Source organism: Trachypithecus francoisi, unplaced genomic scaffold (genome assembly GCF_009764315.1).
Source record: "Trachypithecus francoisi isolate TF-2019V2 unplaced genomic scaffold, Tfra_2.0 Lachesis_group5, whole genome shotgun sequence".
In the NCBI taxonomy this organism is placed as follows: domain Eukaryota; kingdom Metazoa; phylum Chordata; class Mammalia; order Primates; family Cercopithecidae; genus Trachypithecus; species Trachypithecus francoisi.
In genome coordinates this window covers 73,370,102-73,391,615 of record NW_022681470.1, presented here as the reverse complement: position 1 = coordinate 73,391,615, position 21,514 = coordinate 73,370,102, and the positions used below count along the sequence as shown (strand labels likewise).

The 21,514-nt window shown below is 35.3% G+C and overlaps 1 protein-coding gene across 1 annotated transcript in view; it reads left to right on the top strand.

The window, feature by feature from the left end:
- The window catches only part of USH2A (usherin), an 809,712-nt gene that overhangs the window by 125,413 nt on the left and 662,785 nt on the right, over positions 1-21,514 (top strand). Inside the window, exons 9-10 of the mRNA XM_033195653.1 lie at positions 12,996-13,191; positions 16,254-16,384. Of these exons, the coding sequence (XP_033051544.1) occupies positions 12,996-13,191; positions 16,254-16,384 (327 nt within the window). The remainder of the gene's footprint in view (positions 1-12,995; positions 13,192-16,253; positions 16,385-21,514) is intronic.

The following is a 21,514-nucleotide window of genomic DNA, read 5'->3' as shown; positions in this document are numbered from 1 at the left end:
AAAAGTCTGAAAGAGCACAAATAGACAATCTAAGGTCACACCTCAAGGAACTAGAGAAACAAAAACAAACCAAACCCACTGTTATTGACTTAATAAGGAAGTAAAAAAATGTATGCTGAGATTGTTAAGATCTATAATAATAATGAATCTTCTATCTGTGAAATAGTGAAGAAAAAAAAGAAATTAGTGCTAGATTTGCTGTCACACCACAAACTGCAAAAGTTATGGCCACAGTGCTAGATAAGTGTTTAGTTTAAAAAAAGAAAAGAAAAAAGAAAAAGCATTAAATTTGTGACTGGAAGACATGAACAGAAAATATGTACTACATAGAAACAAAATATGTACTACATAGTACATATAGTACCAAACCCAGTTGCTGTCACTTGGAACATAGAGATCTGGCATCTACTGGAGCTCTTAAAATGTATTCCTTATGGAAAACAGGACTACTTACTGTATTACTAAATTCAGATATTATTAGTGCCGTGGAATATATATGGCAGTGTCCTGTTTCTAAGTTGAGTGGTACATAAAATAGTACAATTCTTTTTTTTTAATTATTCATAAATTTATTTTTAATATTTCAGTATAATTTCCCTCAAATACAATAATACGATTGATTAATCTATCAGAAATATATCATCTATGTAAATACTCATGCTACTACTAAAGACAGAGTGGAAGTGACTCTACTCACAATGGAATAACCATTACTAAATTAATGATTACTGTGTACATTTATAGTTTTACTGTGAATATTGATCATTTGCTAGTTTTAGTCACTCAACAAATATTTATAAATCTCTTCTATGTGTAGAGCATTATGCTAGAGTACAGTCATTATGTCTTGATTACAGATGCAAGTATTTGAAAATATTGAAGGACCTTCATTTGTGAAATTCAAAAAAGATTCCCTGGTAGACACTAATTACTATAATAAATAGAGATGATTTCAGTGCAAGCAAATGATTCTGGCTAACAATTAGTAATTAACAAATAATATGAATAGTATAGACATTTTAAATCTTAAAGAAAAATTCAAATGCAGCAATACTTAAGAAAGGGTTTTTTAATTTACTAATGTAGTAATCAAGTCTAATACTAGAAAAAATTTCCAGTATAAAATATCCTTTATATTTAAATAATCAAATACTTTTATATCAGTTGACTAAGTTTAGAGGAATCTTAAATATTAAAAAACATCAATAATGCCTTATGCTTCTTAGTATGTGAATTCATATTTGTATGATGTATATTATTTTGGAGAGTTGCCTGTAAACAATATATTAATATAATGAATCCAGCTTTTCTTCATTGAATTCCTTTGTAAAATAATGCAGGTTATCCTGAATAAATATGGTCTCTATTCAAGGCCATATTTCCTGGAATATCAATAGGGTTAAATTATTATGGTTGCAATAAAATAGAATTGCTTTATCTCATCCATTATCAAAAATCTTGAACAAACTTTATAATCTTCCTTATGTTCTCTTAAGGGAATGTGGTATGTCCGCATGTCTTTTTTATTTAGTGCGCTCAACAATCCATAAACAAGAGGAGGAAGGAATGAAGAAGGACAGGCATTTCAAAGGAGGAATGACATACCTAACAACATACAGTATTGAAAATTAACAAATAAGAATGCAAGGCCTCTCATGAAAATGATTCCATCTCATTCAACCACTAGACATAATTAGGTCTATATTCACAAGGCCTACAGTAAGGAAATTCTGCTTAAAAATAAATAGGCTATCAGTTATATTTATATATAGACAACATGTAGACTGAAGGATTATCCGAACAATCCTGCCTACAGTTTCTGTTTTTCCAAATGCAGGTTTTATGTCACATTATTACCATTTGTTTTATTGGATAATTTTCCAATCTTTCATTTCACTTTGCCCATAGAATTAGACTAGGCATTACTTGAATTAGAATGTTTCTAAAAATAGCCAGTTATGTTAATAATTGAAATATTGAAGTAACTATGTATGATGTGTTTGTGATCATTGTATTGTCACCTATATTTGATCAGTATTGTCCAACAGTATTAGTAGTTATTTATTTTATGCTATTAATTTTAGTATCTAAAGAGTAAGTACATTGTATCTGTGAACACTTCAATTGTGTAAGAATTTCTAGCCAAGGGAAAGATAATTATTGAGAAAGGAATATGTCATTGAAGGATAAACACATGGTATTTCTGTCTTCTCAGTGATAAAGGATAGTATTTGTTTTGGCTTTTCTAATTGAAATTACATAATCCATAGATAGAAATTCACAGGTAAAGTATTATTGCATTTGCCTTTAAGCCTTTAATGTTACTATTCAATTAAATGATAGTCACATTAAAGTACAGTCCTATAATGTGTCATAAATGCAAAGAGTCTGTTAGGACATTCACTCACACGTTCATCAAATATATATTGATCGCCTCCCACGTGCAAAGCACTGAGCTATTTTCTGTCTAGATTCTCTATGTAGTTGGGCACTTTATCTGTGTCCCCCTCTGAAATCTATCACTGATAATAAATTAACAAGTATGTCTAACATTACGTTTGCCATGGGAACATTAGAGTTACCTAGGGACACTTCTATTGGCAAAAAGATACCTGAGCACACTAAAGTTTTTATGTTTATAAAGATGATTTCTCTACCTAGTAGACAAATCACAGTGAAACTGGATCCTTTGAATTACAATTGAATTGCTCCAGCCAAAGGAAAGGGGAAGCCTTGAATAGAGCTGGAGGACAATTACTATTATTAGAGATTTAGTCTCTTAACATTTCCAACATAGGGGGCTGGTTTCTACTGATGAGAAAGGGAAAATGTACAGAGTTTTAGAGGGTCTCCAATTCATTCAGGCCCTCTGGGAATAGTTTTTAAAATTACTTCTTTTATTCAGTGAGCAGTACTGTAACAGTACTAAAAAGTGATCATTTTATGATCTCTCACTTTGAAGCAGATTGTCTTTCTCTCCTTCTCACATAGGCAGTGCTGCATCCATATCTCTAAATTTTATAGCCAGGAGTAGAATAACTACATCTCTTGGTTTCTAGGGCTTTGCTATCCAGTTTAGACTCAGCAGAAAGAAAAGATGGACTGAACCATGTGACTCCAGTCAACCCCTCTCTCCCTGGAATACTATTTTCTGTCCCTGAAGTCAGTATAAACATGCAGATTAGAAGTGAGGTCTCTGAAGGAGAACATCCAGATACATAAATTGAGTACCTACTATGTTCTAGGGCTCCTTCTAGGCACTTCTTCAACACATTGAACACAAGTTGTTTTCGATGACTCGTTGTGATCATTATAAACTTAAGCTTCCAAAGGTCATTGACACTGGGAACTCTCAGGACCTGGAGAGGAAATTTTCTCCCTAGCCCCCAACCTTTAGCAAGGACTTTATGTATCTTTGTCTAAGAGGACATTTTTCTTCCTTCTTTTTTCAAAGATACATAGTAGGCATTTAAGATTGTTGGATAAGTTACTGAATAAATAAATTGCTCTTGTAGTTAAATTACTTTAACTTATACTTTACACAAGTTTCTACTATCTCTGTAAATTTGAAGGTGTTAAGAAATAAATAAAATTGAGTGTGTAGCTTGTCACGGTGGCTCATGCCTGCAATCCCAGAACTTTGGTAGGCCGAGGTGGGCGGATTGCTTGAGATCAGGAGTTTGAGACAAGCCTGGGCAACAAGGTATCTCTACTAAAAAATACAAAAATTAGCTGGATATGGTGGTGTGCACCTGTAGTCCCAGCTACTCAGGAGGCTGAGGCATGAGAATCTCTCGTATGCGGGTGGCAGAGGTTTCAGTGAACCCATATAGTGCCTGGACTCCAGCCTGGGCAACAGAGCAGGACTCTGTTCTTTGTCCCCCCCCCAAAAAAAAAACCAAAAAGAAAACTCAGTCTGTTGGGAGTGGAGTTGATAAAAATGCTTTGGAGACTATGGGTTATCTTTGAAAGATTGTCTTTGCTGCTGCTCTGTAATAGTAACAAAGGAACACTATACTTCAGTTTAATGATCCAGAAGAAAGAACTGTCATTGTGTATTATTAGAAGATAATGTAAAAAAATAAATTTCATCAGTGTCTTCTAGATTCAATGATTATTCAATGATTTTTGTACCTGAACATGTCAAAGTATTTGGCTGCAACTTAGCGGAGTTGATTAGTAGCCTTTAAGAAGCTATCAAAATGAAAGCAGTTAAATGAATCAGTGATAAAGGTCCTTGACCCTGATATAGCCATTGTCTAATCTCATAATTTGAGCATTCAGGGACATATCGGGGGAATCCAGTTGTTACAGAAGAAACCGAAACATAATTGAAAGTGACAAATGATCAACTGGAGATTGGGAAAACATGAAATAGAAAACCATTTGCTTCGGGAGCTGCATAAAATATAAGATACAGTGTTCTTGATTTTAAATCAAACTTTAAAATCACTGGTAGAAAAGGTACATGAAAATTATGAGAATTCAAAAATTTACTTATAATGCACTTACCAATTATTATTTCTTCCATTTTGTCATGGTTATCCTTGTATTATCTGAAAGGAGTTGTTAAGAAACAATTATGGGACCAAGAATTTAACACTTTATGAAACTTTATAATCAAAGAGTACACTACAAAGTATTCCTTCTATCTGTCTTTGTAAACCACACAAAATGATAATAGAACAGTATCATCTTTAGGATCAAAGACCCAAATAGGGGTTGGTGTGTCATTTAGTTGTGTATGTTTTAAGTCAAATTTTAAAACAAATTTAGGCATCATCTCTCAAAATCTTTGCTTCTGTATTTAATCCCATTGTTTAGAAAAAATGTATATCTTTTACAAATCATACTCTGTTTATTGGTGGCTCAAAAACTTTTTAGTCTACATACTACTTGAAAAGAGAATCATTTTGTCTGCAGTTTTTTGCTCATCTGTGTGTAATTTAAAACTGAGACATGTTAATTTTCTTAGCTTTCCTTAGTGAAATGTTATATGCAAATGATGTGTACTTATCTTGTAACCATTCATACAGTTACATTTGATATGCCCTTATTTTTTAATACATTAGTAATAAATGTACACTGTGGAAAAAATAAAGTTATAAACTTTATCTGTAAACCTTCCACCCATTGATAACCCCAGCTAATACTTTTAGTTTATATACTTTCAGTCATTATATTATTGTTATTATAAGTAAACCTGTCTCATCTGTCTCTATCTTCTTAAAATTGTATATTTATATCTATAGCTAAATCTACCTTTATCTAGAATAGAGGATTATACTCCATATATTATTTTTAACTTGATTTTAAATTCAAACTGTATTACGAATATCTTTCTCTATTTATGTTGATAAATGTTAGCCTTATTTTTTTTTTAAGAATTAGGACATCTTAAACCACTCTCTTGCTTTTGGGCATTTAAGTTTTCCTTTTCTTCAGTATTATCAACACCCCATTATTAAAACAGAAAATCTTTATCAAGCGGCTTTAAAAACGTGTTCTCCTAAATTCTCAGTGGAATTTCTGGGTCCCATGGAATGTATACATATGTTGCTCCTCCTAAAAGGAATGGATAAACTCCTCTTCTATAAGCAGTGTTCCGAAGTGGCCCTTTCTACAAATTCTTGTCATCCTGGTATCATCATAATCTAAAAAATATTAATTTGAGAATCAAAAAATAACAGCTATGCTTGTTTTCTCAAGGAAAACCGAACAGGTTACCCATATACCTGCAGGGTTTTTATTCTCCACAAAAGAAAGGCCAGCCATTTTCAATAACAAGTAGCTTGGTAGGACCAGAACCATTCCAATGGGTCAGTGGTAAAATTTGTCTTTGGCTTCAAACACTAAGGCAGCCATGATGGTGTCTTTGGAACATTGACACACATTTAGTCCAGTCTTATTTACAATTACGCTTTTTGATAATGGCTTTTGGACTGATGTTAAGTATAAAATCTGAAGTCGTATTTCTTAAAGATTATAATCAAAAAGCAAAAATGTCCTCCTAGAAATAGCAAAGGAATACTTTTGCTGAATTTGCTTCACTAACTCATGTAGGCAATATCCCAAACTCAAACAGCCAGCAATTGTTGTGTAAAAGACAAACTGCATCTGAAATCAGTATGACAGGACCACAGTTTCCATCTCATCACTTCTACCACCTTATATTTAAGAAAGCACAACTTGAATATTAAAAGCCACCATAGAGTAAACAAATTATTCAATGAGAATGCTTTGAAGTCAAGAGAAAAATAGGCTCAGGGCATTTTGTTACAACAAAATTTTGCCTTTGGCAAAAGTTTTACAATGGAATACGGTTTTTAAAATATTGGGAATCAGGTTAGTTGTATGGCTAATTGAACTGGGGAAGACAGCTTAATGAGTTTATTTCTCTCCTTCAAATCCAAGAAGTCAGAAGGCAAATTTTCATCTATTCTTTCATTTATCCAATTAGAACGTATCTTCCCCATACATAGGGCTACTAGAAGAAGTAATAGTTATGTCTGATGGCTTCTAGGAAGTATTGTCGATAGATAGGACCTCTTCTGTAGTTGTAGATACAGGTGATCAAATTAACCAGAAATAAATTTTGGTCATAAATTTCTTCTTGTTCCACTCTGTAGGCTACCTCCTCCAAAGCAGATCATAGACCAGTGCATTTATAATCACAGAATCACCTTTTAATGATTATAGACTATATATAGCATAGTGATAGTCACGTACTGCTGGTGCTAGTCAAACTTGAGATCAATAATTCTGTTGAGTTTTTACCCTTCTCTTCCTTCTTTTTCCTACTCTTCCATCTTCTGACTTTCAGGTTTGAGTGTGTAATAACTTCCAGGCTTTGTTTTGGGCATTATTTATATATTACCACTTATCCAAAGATTATTTTGAGTCAGATATAAGTAAGACATTCCATTAAGTTATCTTCGTTTTGGAGATGATGAAACTGATATTCATAGAAGTAAAGAGGACTCTAGGACTAACTGTCCATTGTCATTATTCGTGTTACTTAACCTCTTTAATCCTCTGTTGTGAATCCAATAACAATCAAAGTAGTAGGCAAGTTTGCTGAGGGCCAACTGTGTGACAAGCACTTTGATAATTGATTGGTCTTTACAGTAACCTTATGAGAGGAGTATTATTACTGTCATGTTATGAGTGAGAAAAATAAGATTTAAAGAGGTACAGGCAATTACACAAGAACACAGGGCTAGCAAATCAAGAAACAGAAATTAGATGTGAGATATTGTATCACCTAGGCCTAAAGGATTCAATGAAACAACCCATTTTAAATGCTTAATATAATAACCAGAGTATACACTCATCAAATGAGAGTATACTCATCATATGAGAGTATGCGTTTGATGTTACTTTTCACAGTGGCCTTTTTGTGGTTAGTAAACAGCAGCACCAATAATAGAACTAAGCTGTCTGACTCCCAGCCTGTACCTAAATCTCTAACTTTTGATTTTATGAAATACATTTGATTTGCATATGGGTATTGCTGGTGAGGGAAATGTCAAGAGGTCAATTTCCCCACTTTAAATTTTATTGGCTAGAGACCCATAGCTGACAATATTTTTTTTTTGTTTTGTTTTGTTTTGTTTTTATTTTTTTGAGGCGGAGTCTCGCTCTGTCGCCCGGACTGGAGTGCAGTGGCCGTATCTCAGCTCACTGCAAGCTCCGCCTCCCGGGTTTACGCCATTCTCCTGCCTCAGCCTCCCGAGTAGCTGGGACTACAGGCGCCCGCCACCTCACCCGGCTAGTTTTTGTATTTTTAGTAGAGACGGAGTTTCACCGTGTTAGCCAGGATGGTCTCCATCTCCTGACCTCGTGATCCGCCCGTCTCGGCCTCCCAAAGTGCTGGGATTACAGGCTTGAGCCACCGCGCCCGGCCAGCTGACAATATTTTAATGGTTGCCACATATTCTTCTTTTATAAAGTGAGTTTCATTTTATATTTGTAAGTAGCTTTTATTGCAAATCATCACATAACAGTCAATTCTGAAGACTTTACATAAATGTCCCCTTGTTTGTGAATTGTCCCCATTCTGTCTCCTCTCTAAATTCCCTCAAGAACAACTTTCTTTGGACAGTAATATCATTATTAATTGTGAATTGTCAGTTAACAGCTTAACAATTGTCTATCATGGTCCTAATGCGTGGATGACACAGAGAATATAAAGTCAATAACTTGTGTTTCCTGAAAGACACATATACAAAAGACAATCATTTCACTAGACTGACAGGAACAAGATTGAGATATTAATAGAGTACTCGGGCCTGGCGCGGTGGCTCACTTTGGGAGGCCGAGAAGGGCGGATCATGAGGTCAGGAGATCCAGACCATCCTGGCTAACATGGTGAAACCCCGTCTCTACTAAAAAATACAAAAAACTAGCCGGGCGAGGTGGCGGGCGCCTGTAGTCCCAGCTACTCTGGAGGCTGAGGCAGGAGAATGGGGTAAAGCGGTGAGGCGGAGCTTGCAGTGAGCTGAGATCCGGCCACTGCACTCCAGCCCGGGCAACAGAGCGAGACCCATCTCAAAAAAAACAAACAAAAAAAAGAGTACTCGGAGAGATGAGAAGAAGGACAACTACCTTAGCCTAAAGTGTTGCAAATGGCTGTGGGAAGAATCTTTATCACTCCAAAAACAATATTACAGTGATATTTTAATTGACCGCAGAGTTTAACTTGATCATTGTAAAATGGCCAAAATGGTGAATTATTTTTTGCCAATTATTAAAATGTAGCACTACCTGATGTAAACATTGTGACCTAATGTTTACATTCGTATTATTTTTCTCCTTTTTGTCTTTTCTCTCTCCCCAGCTAAGTAGAAAAAACTCATTTTGTTTTCATGCTAAAATTTTGGAATGCCATTAAACAGCAACACACTAGACAACTAAATTCTTATTTTTTATCTTCTCCCTTTAAGATTGTTCAAGGTTTATATCATGTATAACTCCCCAATGCAATCCCTCCCCCCTCCCCATGATAGGCCCCAGTGTGTGATGTTCCCCTTTCCGAGTCCAAGTGATCTCATTGTTCAGTTCCCACCTGTGAGTGAGAGCATGCGGTGTTTGGTTTTCTGTTCTTGTGATAGTTTGCTAAGAATGATGGCTTCCAGCTGCATCCATGTCCCTACAAAGGACGCAAACTATGATATAAATGATGAATTGATGGGTGCTGACGAGTTGATGGGTGCAGCACACCAACATGCCACAAGTATACATATGTAACAAACCTGCACGTTATGCACATGTACCCTAGAACTTAAAGTATAAAAAAAAAAAAAAAAAGATTGTTCAAGGAAGAAATTGAACTAGCAGGGAAAAGTAAATACAGGCAAAAAAAAAAAAAATGCTTTTGACAAGTGTATGTTCCAATAATAATTATGAAATATGTCAAACTGTTCTAAAATACTAAATATTTATTACTATTTATTCTATATTAAAATAGAGCAATAGAATAACCTTTGCTGTCCCAATGTGAAAATAGTTTTTAACAATGTTAATATAAAACAAAGAACAAAGGACCATTATTATGGATAAACAGAGAGACATTACTTTACATGGTTTGACTCTCCTGATTCATAATTTAACATGTAACTCTGGCATACGCTGGGCACTTAGGGAAGTCACATTAAGTATTTCACAGCAAATGGAGAGTGAGAAAAATGATTTTCAGAAATCTTGCTATTTAGTTCTTATAAATCTTATCTTGAATTCATTGTACTTTACATTAAATATAATTTGACAAAATGTAATAGTTTTAGTGTGTGTGCAAAATGAGAATTTTCTGATCATTCAGATATTAAAATTAGCATTATGAATACAAATACATATAATTACCTATTAAAATTCTAAGATGTATTTATTTTAATACAAGTCTTTATAAAAACCTAGTTAGATCTTATTTATGATTATAAATGTAAAACTCCTAAATTTTTTTTTTACTTGGCATTATTTACTATTAATGATGTTGGGTTTATTAAAAAATGCAAGCACAGACTCCAATTAACCTACTAACCTATTATATAATTTATCAATTCAATAGGTCAAACAATTAAGTCAGAACATTTAATAAAACTGACTATATATATATTTTTACATAAAATCCATATTGGTTGTTTTGAAGTAGCAATTTCTTCTTTAAAATGATAAAAATTGTCTATGCAAAATCAATAGCCAATACTATAAAAGCTATAACATTATAGATATTTTCATTAAAATGAGTAAAAAGATAATTATGCCTATCACACTACTATACTATATAAATTAATGATTATGCTGAAAATTCTGGCTAATAAAGTAGGGGAAGGAAGTAAATATAAATGTATATTTAAAATTATGAACTAAGTCTTCACTATTTTACAGGCAAAGGAAAATTCTAATACCTGATAAAATCTTTAAAGTTAATTAAAAAAGAGTATACTAAAGAAAAACGAACAATTTTCTCAAAAAGGACTATATCTAACTAAGAACTAGGTGAAGATTGCTTGGCATTACTAGCATCCAAAGACATACATACTAAAACAGTAATTGACATATTATCTAAAATCAAAATAGTGAAAATATAATAATTATGGGCAGAACACAAGAAAATGGACATTCTCAGATATTGCTGGTGTGAGTATGAGTTTAAGTTTTCTAGAAGGAATTTGACCATATTTAACAAAATGTTTAAAATGTCTATATGCTTTGATAATGTAATTTCATCTCATAATTTTCTTAAGGTAATACTTAGATATATATCCACTCCCCATCCCCAAAAGAAAATGGAAAAAAAACTAAATGTGTAATGATTGCAGAATGGTTGAATGTTACCTTAGAAATATAAGAAATAATGCAGCAAAATACATGATGTTTAATAATACAAAAGTATGTAGTGATACAAAATATATGATGTTTAATAACACAATACCCACATATATTCATAATTTTGTAAAGAAAAAATATATGCATACACAAATTTGAAAGAAATTGACTCGTATTGACATTTTGACTTACCAGTTGCTAGTTAAATTACAGTGCTTTTAATTTTCTACTTCCTGCCTTTATTTTATAAAGAATACTTTTTTCGTGTCTATAGCTATACTAAACTCAGTTCAGTGGAACTGTTATTTAAATGTATGGAAAAAATTGTGCTTTGTCCATAAATTGTATTTATATTAGAAAGTTGAAATAATTATAAAACATATATCCAGATTTTTTTATTTGTTTCAGTACGTGACAGATCTATTATGTAATTTGAGTAAATTTTTTTCTTACGGTTTTACAGGCAGTTCTCTCCTTACACAATTCTGATATGCATGAATATCAGTTACCATAGTTTAGTTAAATGCTACCAGTCCTCCAACAATGTAGCTCAAGTGTCAGGTAACATTGAATATTACTGTGAGTAATTACATAAACAAACATTGCTGCTGGCTCTGCAATCCACAAATTACCACATAAAATAAGAGATGCACATTGTGGTCAGTGACCAATCATGTTTATTTTTTTCAAAATCTGTTGGTGATTGCGCACTACACATTTATTATTCAGTTTATTCATAGACAGAGAAGCGTGTGGTCGTGTTGCCTCCTTGTGAGTGATAAACCCGAGTGACACTTTACAAACACAGATATTCAAAAAAGAAGAGGAATAGGACAGCAAAGAGGAAAGCACTGCAAACAAAGAAAATACTTGAAGTAAAATTCAAATTGGACCTAAGTGGAGTCATAGAAGAAATACTCACTACTGAGGTTTGAGGGATTCTGAATATGTAACCAGAGCTTCTTAGTAAAGGTGAACTTAACGTAAGTGAGGAAAGTGCTTGCCACGAATAGGGTGAAGATGTCCTGGAGGAAGTGACACCCCAAACACTTCACGTTAGAGGAATTCTCACAGGTACTTCACAACACTTTATATAAAAGTTAAAATGTTGGAAGCTGATTCAAACTTAGAAAGGAGCGTGGCAATTCACCAAGGCATAGAAAAGATGTGGCCGGGCGCAGTGGCTCACGCCTGTAATCCCAACACTTTGGGAGGCCGAGGCGGGTGGATCACGAGGTCAGGAGATCCAGACCATCCTGGCTAACACGGTGAAACCCCGTCTCTACTAAAAATACAAAAAATTAGCCAGGCAGGCGGGTTGGTGGGCACCTGTAGCTGGGACTATGAGGCAGGAGAATGGCGTGAACCCGGGAGGCGAAGCTTGCGGTGAGCCGAGATCGCGCCACTGCACTCCAGCCTGGGGGACGCAGTGAGACTCCGTCTCAGAAAATAAATAAATAAATAAATAAATAAATAAATAAATAAATAAATCAAAATTTAAAAAAATTTTAAAAAAGATGCTTGTGTTCAGTGTGGTAAGTTGTAGGTAAGATGAAGGCAAGCACTGTTCAAAGTACTTTTAGTGAGTATTTTACAAAGGAGTAAAACAACTTCTCTGGGTTTTTAAAGTTTTAAATTACAGAGTACTAAATAAATGTTTTTTTTTTACTGGTTTATTTACTTACATTTATAACCGACAGTGGGGAGTTTTTAACATGTTGAAGTTTTACAAAGTCTTAGAACTATCATAACCTTTCCTGTTGATTGTTAAGATTACGTTGCATGTTTGTAACACAAAGGATAAACACTTGAGGGGATAGATACCCCATTTTCCAAGATGTGATGATTACGCATTGTATGTCTTTTTCAAAACATCCCATATAGCCCATAAATACATACACCTACTATGTACCCACAAAAATTTAAAATTAAGAAAAAAAAGATCATTTTGCATGGTTCAAGCTTGCATGATCACTTTTACAATTCTACCCTACCATGCCCAGAAATATGCTATTTCTGACTTTCAAAATATTTTTCAAACAAAATAATTGCTGACTTTTAACTCACTGATATGTGCTTTACATCTGGTGAAAGGCCTAGCCTATCAATAAAATGAAAGGAAATCTTAGCTTTAAATTTCTTTACTATTCTGATACTTTTTGTTCTAGTGTGATCGCTGCTTGCCTCTTTATAACGACAAGCCTTTCCGCCAAGGTGATCAAGTTCACGCTTTCAATTGTAAACGTTGTCAGTGCAACAGCCATTCCAAAAGCTGCTATTACAACATCTCTGTAGACCCATTTCCTTTTGAGCACTTCAGAGGGGGAGGCGGAGTTTGTAATGACTGTGAGCATAACACTACAGGTAAGTAGCAAATAAATTCCTGAGTTGGTCTTGGAGGACTGTGTGCTTCTACCTACAATGGATATTATTTTAAATTATGTTATTGCTATCTTATTTAAGAATGTACTTTCATACTGTTAAGTTTGAAAACCAAAGCTGGTTCACCAAATCTTTCTATTTCCAAATCACTAGGTAGTTTTCAGAAATAACACTCTAGTCTTTTTTTTTTCTTTTGAGACGGAGTCTCGCTCTTCCACCCAGGCTGGAGTGCAGTGGCCGGATCTCAGCTCACTGCAAGCTCCGCCTCCCGGGTTCACGCCATTCTCCTGCCTCAGCCTCCCGAGTAGCTGGGACTACAGGCGCCCGCCTCGTCGCCCGGCTAGTTTTTTGTATTTTTAAGTAGAGACAGGGTTTCACCGTATTAGCCAGGATGGTCTCGATCTACTGACCTTGTGATCCGCCCGTCTCGGCCTCCCAAAGTGCTGGGATTACAGGCTTGAGCCACCGCGCCCGGCCAACACTCTAGTCTTAAACTATATCGTCTCAGGAAAAGTATTTTGTTGTTGCTGTTATTTTGTTTTGTTTTTTAAAGAGTTCACACCATTTGACTACACCACAACCATATTTAGAATAACTCAGGAATGCTTAGTTTGAACACATATCCTTAAAATAAATATTCTTTTGTTCCCTTTATTGTCCTTTATGTCTGGATTCTCATGTGGAGATTACATTCATTCAGATTTGGCATGGACACTGGTAATCTGAGAATACTCTTTTTGAAAACACTGATTAAATAGAGATCATGATAATCAAAGTCCTGTTCTAAAACTACAAAGCATTTGACTAGTCATTGAAAAATACCATCCTTTTTTTTGAAAGGCAAGAAATGGCCAACATCTGAATTCGTAAAATATAATAGCATATATCTGATGGGTTTCAAAGTGGTACTCCTAAGCATGAATCCATTTATTAGCTGATTATTGATAACTTAAATATTACAGGATCTTGGGTAGGTGCTGGGGACATGAAGATGAATAAGACAATGAATTGTCTGTCTTTGGGTTATTGTACAGTGGGAAAGACAGACTACTGAAAGGAATTATTACAAAGTTATCTGATGATTGCTAAGATAGGGCAAATATAGTTGGAGTTAACCAGTTGAAGGATTAGGATGGTGAACTAAGGCTTACAATTAGGGAAACATTTTGTGCAGCGGCCTAGAGGAGAGAGAAATGTGACGCCTTTGAAAAACTGAAAGATGGGCAAATGGCTGGTGGTAAGAAGAGATACTAGGAAGAAAAGCAGGGCAAGATCATAGAGAACTCTGGAGCCATGATAAAGCATTTGGCTTTTATCTAAGGTCAAGAAGACACTTAAGGGTTGTATATAGGAAAGGGGCATAATCAGTTACTTGTTTTTAAAAGATACACCAAGTTATAAAGTGAAAAATGGATTGCAGAGGGTTAGAGTGGTTGGTGAAAACCAGTTAGTGAGGTGCTGCAATAGTCCGGGTGAGGAATAATGTCAGAATACATTTCGATGGTGTGGATAGAGAGAAATAGATCCAAAAGATATTTAGGATAAAAAAGTGAGTGTTTTGTGAGCAGAGTGTAGGCAAGGGCAGGAAGGAGAGCCAAGACTGATACCTAGCATTACATTCTAGCTTGAGCAGTAGGCTCAACGTTGGTGCCAGCCATTGAGATAGAAAATACAGGAGGATTGAGATGAGGGAGAAGATGGCAAGTTCTGTTGTGGATAGGTTCACTCTGTTTCCAAGAGACATGGGAGAAACTCCTGGGGGCAGTTGGAAACACAGTTCTGAAGCACTTTTCTTTAAGGAAATCCTCTCATGATGCTTTAGAGAAGATCAGAATCATTTATACATGTTAGTAACAACTATGCTTATCATGGTTTATAAATGTGTATTACTCCTGGTATTAGTTAGTTAACATTCCTCTTACCTCCTAGACTGTAAGAGAGCTTTGTGAAAGAGATGCAATGGGTATTGTGTATTTAGTTCACTACTATGTTGCACAGCACTTAGCACAGTATTTGGTACATCGTAATCACACAATAAATATTCATTAATTGATAAATAAAAGAGAATTTCTAAATTGGAGATATAGATTTGGGAGTCAACAGCATATGTAAATGGAAATAGTCTAGAAATATTATAAATCAGTTTAATTTTTAATTAGCCCAATAGTCAATATCTATCAGAATATGAGTTTTCACTTGATTATTTCTGTAGTCTTCTAATATTGGGCCAATTTCAACGTTTTTTTGAGCAAATTACATCATGTTTAAAGGGGAAATTGATAGTCTTAAGTTTTATTTCAGCTTATTTCAATTATCTTATATACTACTCATGTTAACTTTAGAAACTCCTGGTAGTTTAGGTTTTTTTATTACATAATATAGCAAGGGAAATTTGCATTTATAAATTATAAACTATAGGAATTAACTGATATATCTAATATGCTAGGTTATTCTAGTATTTAATATGAAAAGTACTTGGTATATCTAAATATAATGAATTTCTTTTTCAATCTTTGAAATGAAAAATAATGGCCACTAACTTAATCATTTGTTTTTAACTGTGTTAACTACAGAATAATAAATTATATTAAGAGAAGTCTCCCATTTTACATGATTGAGTTCCAGAAAAATATTTCCAATACTACATACCTACTTGCTTCTTATTATATAAGTATCATCTACCACATATGTAGAAATTTCTCATACTGTATTGAATTTAGATAAAGTGCCTGGTCCTAGACATAAAGTTTTAAGTTTAGGAACAAACTCTTTCCAAATGTCTGGGCCCCTATAAAGCACAGCTTTTTAGAAGTGTGGTATTATATAACAGATGGGAGTTTAATGAAGTAAAGCACAGTTTGTAACAGGTTCATTGTTTCATATGCTCTGGATCACTAAATTGGCAGGTAGAGATGAAAGGTGCATTAAAATGGACGTCCCAAAAATTATAGAATTCCCTCAAAGGAATACAGTCTTTAATTTTGAATTATGCAGCTGATTTTAATGAATTAGAAGTCATAATGCATAACCTTTCCTTGATGCAGGAAGGAACTGTGAGCTGTGCAAGGATTACTTTTTCCGACAAGTTGGTGCAGATCCTTCAGCCATAGATGTTTGCAAACCCTGTGACTGTGATAAAGTTGGTGCTAGAAATGGTAGCATTCTTTGCGATCAGGTGAGTTTTTCTGAGTATTTAAGGTAAAGGATTACTCTGTCTGCCAGAAACTTATTTGGGTGTTATTTCACTGGTAGAATTGAAGACTGCATTTACCAGGAAATCCTCTATGTGCATTTGCATTTCAAAGAGATGGTTGTTCCTGTGCAACTTTTAGTATGGACATGAAATATAGCACTACTTTGGTGGTCCTTTGCATATAAAAAGGCTTATTTTAGTTTTAATTTTACAAATGTCAAAACATCGAAGGGTAGAGGTTCCAAGTAAATTGGGTATATGTCTTAGAATTATTGGTGAATTAATATTAATACACAATATAAATAAACAGGAATAGTTTCTCCAAAAATTCCATAGAAGATCGTATAGCAAAAGTCACTTACACTTAGAGTCAAATGGAAATTATGATAGCCTCGCTTCTAAATTTCTTAGTCTAACTTTCCCTCTTAAAAGTACAATGGACTTTTTATAATTTTAAAACATTTTTATTACTTACATCACAAATATTGATGTCTAGCCTACATGCGCACAGATTCTAACTAACCTCGGTTCATGAATCCTACCTCAAGCAGAAAAACAAGCTTCTTATTTAAGTTGCAATTTTTACCTGTTCTGATAATACCAGCAAGTTAAAACTGTGAAAATTGGTAAAGGAGAAATTTACTTTGAAGAATCAATTCCATGACTGTATTAATTTTTAACAATTATATATTCTGTTATAAATAAATAAGGCTAGGAGCATAAACCATAATCCAGTTGTAGAACATTTGTTAAAAGGTTATATTGTGAACAAAATACATACAAGACAAAATATCTTTCTCATATAATTTTGAGAATTCCTTAAAAATTGCTTTCGCAAATAAAAGACAAATACAAACCAAGACAAAATATGGATTCAAAGACCTTCAGAGTAACCATCATGTGTTAATAAGGGGGCATTATATGCTTCATTAGAAAGCTGAAGAGTAGAAAAATTATTAATAAAGACAATTTCTACTATTTTTATTTTATAATATTGAGGGACTATTTTCTCAGAAAGTCATACTACAATTTTACATATATTAATTAGTAAACTCTGACTATATCTTTAAATCATATCTCATTTTTACACATCTACCCTGAGTTTTCAGCATGGCTATCTTTTGTTTATCATTCAAATATTGATATATTATATTTTGAGATATCTTTGCTGACCACCCAATTACAAAACATTCTCAAGTCTTTTATATCATCCCATGTTATTCTCATTACAGGCTTTGTAAAATTAATTTATTTGTTTACTTTTTTTCTCTCTGTCCAACATAAACAGAACAGTTTTTGTCATATAAAAAGCCCCCAATATGTATTTGTCACATAAATGTTGAATGAATAAAGAGAGATTATCTAAGCACTGATCTTATAGTTAGATTGCCATTTAAGATGGTCATTACAATAATCTGAGCATTATGTAAATTTTCACTTGCAGAACAGTTTTTCTCCCTGAAAATCTAAGGTCAAGAGCTTTGTTATATAGTATAGGAAGACTGTAAACTATAGTTTTACCTCCCAGAATCTCAGTTACGTGTCTAACCTATTTGAGTTACAGTGCATCAGATTTGTCTTTCCATTTCACCATTCAGATCTACAAGAAATTAAAACCTGATTTTTCTGAATTCAAACTTCTCTTTCAAGTCCATTTTATAGGGATGCTAGACAACTTTGGGTAGTTCTGTGCTTGTAAATAATTAACAACTGACTAAGAAAAAAAAGCCCACCACAATCAATTTCAATCTACCAGTGAGATGTCACTGAACATGGAATTCAGAAGAGATGTACTTAATCTGCTCTTAATGAACCAGTGCACAGTACTTCAGCATACCACTGACTCTAGATTTCTTTCTTTAACGTCTTATAAAGTAGATCAAATTATTGGATGGAATTTTGAAAGATTGTATCATTTATAAGCAGAATATTAGCTGTAGATAGTGTTATTTTTTAAATTGGAGAAGTTTTTCTCTATTCCTAGTTTTTCTGAGAGTGGTTTTTATGAAAGGCGTTGAATTTTGTCAGCTGCTATTTCTGCATCAATTATTATGATCATGTGATCATTTTTTCTTTAGTTTGTTAATAAAGTGGAATACATTGCTTGATTTTCAAATGTTGAACCAGCATTACATCCCTGCAACCTAACCACCTTTGTGTGTATCTTTATGTGTAATTCTTTTCGTACATTGTTAAATTCTATTTGCTAAAATTTTGCTAAGGATTTTACATCTGTATTCACAAGAAATATTGCTCTACTATGGTTTTGTTTTTATATATTGTGTTTGTTTCATTTTGTTATCAGGATAATACTCTCATAAAATGAATTACAAAATCTTCCTTCCTGTTGTTTTCCTATAAGAAATGCAGAACTGGTGTTAATTACTCTTTAAAGTTTTACTAGAATACTCCATGTATTAGTCCATTTTTATACTGCTGTGAAGAAATACCTGAGACAGAGTAAGTGGTAAAGAAAAATAAATTTTTATGTATTTATTTATTTAGAGACAGAATCTCGCTCTGTCACCCAGGCTGGAGTGCTGTGTCATGATCTTGGCTCACTGGAACCTCCACCTCTGGGGTTCAAGCTATTCTTCTGCCTCAGGCTCCTGAGTAGCTGTAATTGCAGATGCTCACCACCCACACCTGGCTAACTTTTTTTTTTTTTTTGTATTTTTAGTGGAAATGGAGTTTCACCATGTTGGCCAGACTAGTCTCAAACTCCCACCCACCTCGGCTTCCCAAAGTGCTAAGATTACAGGCATGAGCCACCACACCTGGCCAGAAAAATAGGTTTAATAGACTTACAATTCCACATGGCTTGGAAGGCCTCACAATCATGGCAGAAAGCATAGGAAGAGCAAAGGTATGTCTCACATGGCAGCACACAAGAGAGAAGTGCCGAGCAAGGAACAGGCAAAGCCCCTTTTGAAACCATCAGATTTCATGAGGACTAACTCACTAGCATGAGAACAGGATGGGGGAAACTGCTCCCATGATTCAATTATCTCCACCTGGTCCCTACCGCAACACATGGGGATTATGGGAACTACAATTCAAGATGAGATTTGGGTTGGGACACAGCCAAACCCACCTTGGCCCCTCCTAAATCTCACATCCTCACCATTCAAAACAAAATCATGCCCTTCCAACAGTCCCCCAAAGTGTTAACTCATTCTGGCATTAACTCAAAAGTTCAAGTTCAAAGTCTCATTTGACACAAGCTACGTCCCTTCTGCCTACTGGCCTCTAAAATCAAAAGCAAGTTGGTTATTTCCTAGATACAATAGGGGTACAGGCATTGGGTAAATACACACATTGCAAATGGGAGAAATTGGCCAAAACGAAGGGCCTACAGGCCCCATGCAAGTCTGAAACCCAATGGGGCAGTCATTAAACCTCAGAGTTACCAAATGATCTCCTTTGACTCCATGTCTTACATCCAGGGCATGCTGATGCAAGAGGTGGCTCCATGGCCTTGGGCAGTTCAGCCTCTGTGGCTTTGCTGGGTACAGCCTTCCTCCTGGCTGCTTTCACAGGCTGGCATTGAGTGTCTGTGGCTTTTCCAGGCACACAGTGCAAGGGATCAGTGAATCTACCACTCTGAGATCTGAAGGATGGTGGCCCCCTTCTCACAGCTTCACTAGGCAGTATCCCAGTGGGGACTGTGGGTGGGGTATCTGACCCCACATTTCCCTTCCACATTACCTTAGCAGAGGTACTTCATAAGGGCTCTGCCCCTGCAGCACATCCTCTGCCTGGACATCCAGTGTTTCCATACATCCTCTGAAATCTAGGTGGAGGTTCCCAAACCTCAATTCTTGTCTTCTGCGCACCTGCAGGCTCAACATCATGTGGAAGCTGCCAAGGCTTGGAGCTGCCATTCTCTGAAGCAATGGTCTGAGCTGTATGTTGACCCCTTTTAGCCATGGCTGGAGGAGTGGGGACATGGCACAAAGTCCTTAGACTGCACACAGCAGGGGGGCCCCTGGGCCAATGAAACCATTTTTTCCTCCTAGGTCTCCAGGCCTGTGATGGGAGGGGCTGATGAGACATGCCCTGGAGACACTTTCTCCATTGTCTTGGTGATTAACATTTGACTTCTTGTTACTTATGCAAATTTCTGCAGCCAACTTGAATTTATCTCCAGAAAATGTGTTTTTCTTTTCTACTGCATTGTCAGGCTGCAAATTTTTCAAACTTTTTTGCTCCACTTCCTCTTTAACACTTACTACTTAGACATTTCTTCCACTAGATACCCTAAATCATCTCTTTCAAGTTCAAAGCTCTGCAGATCTCTAGGGGAGGGGCAAAATGTTGCCAGCCTCTTTGCATAGCAAGAGAGATCTTTACTCCAGTTCCCCACAAGTTCCTTATCTCCAGCTGGGACCACCTCAGCCTGGCCTTTATTGTCCATATTGCTATCAGCATTTTGGTCAAAGCCATTCAACAAGTCTCTAGGAAGTTCCAAACTTTCCCACATCTTTCTGTCTTCTGAGCCCTCCAATCTCTTTCAAACTTTCCCATATTTCACTACCTTCCTCTGAGCCCTCTGAACTGTTCCAGACTCTGCCTGTTACCCAGTCCCAAAGTTGCTTCTACTTTTTTGGGTGTCTTTACAGCAGTGCCCCACTACCTGGTACTGATTTACTGTATTAATCCATTCTCACCCTGCTATAAGAACAAATCTGAGACTGGGTAATTTATAAAGAAAGGAGGTTTAATTGACTTATAGTTCCTCAGGGCTGGGGAGGCCTCAGTAAACTTACGATCATGGCAGAAAGGGAAACAAACACATCATTCTTCACATGGTGGCAGCAAGGAGAAGTGCCAAGTGAGGGTGGGGGAAAGTTCCTTATAAAACCATCAGATAATATGAGAATTCACTATCAGGAGAACAGGATGGGAGAAACCGCCCCCATGATTCAATTATCTCCACCTGGTCCCTCCCACGACATATGGGGATTATGGGAGCTACAATTCAATATGAGATTTGGGTGGAGACACAGTGGACACATATTGCTCCGGTAAAACTATCTCAGATTTCTTTGGAAACAGAAATAATATGTTATTAATTCAAAATAAAATACTACATATATAGGTACATATATA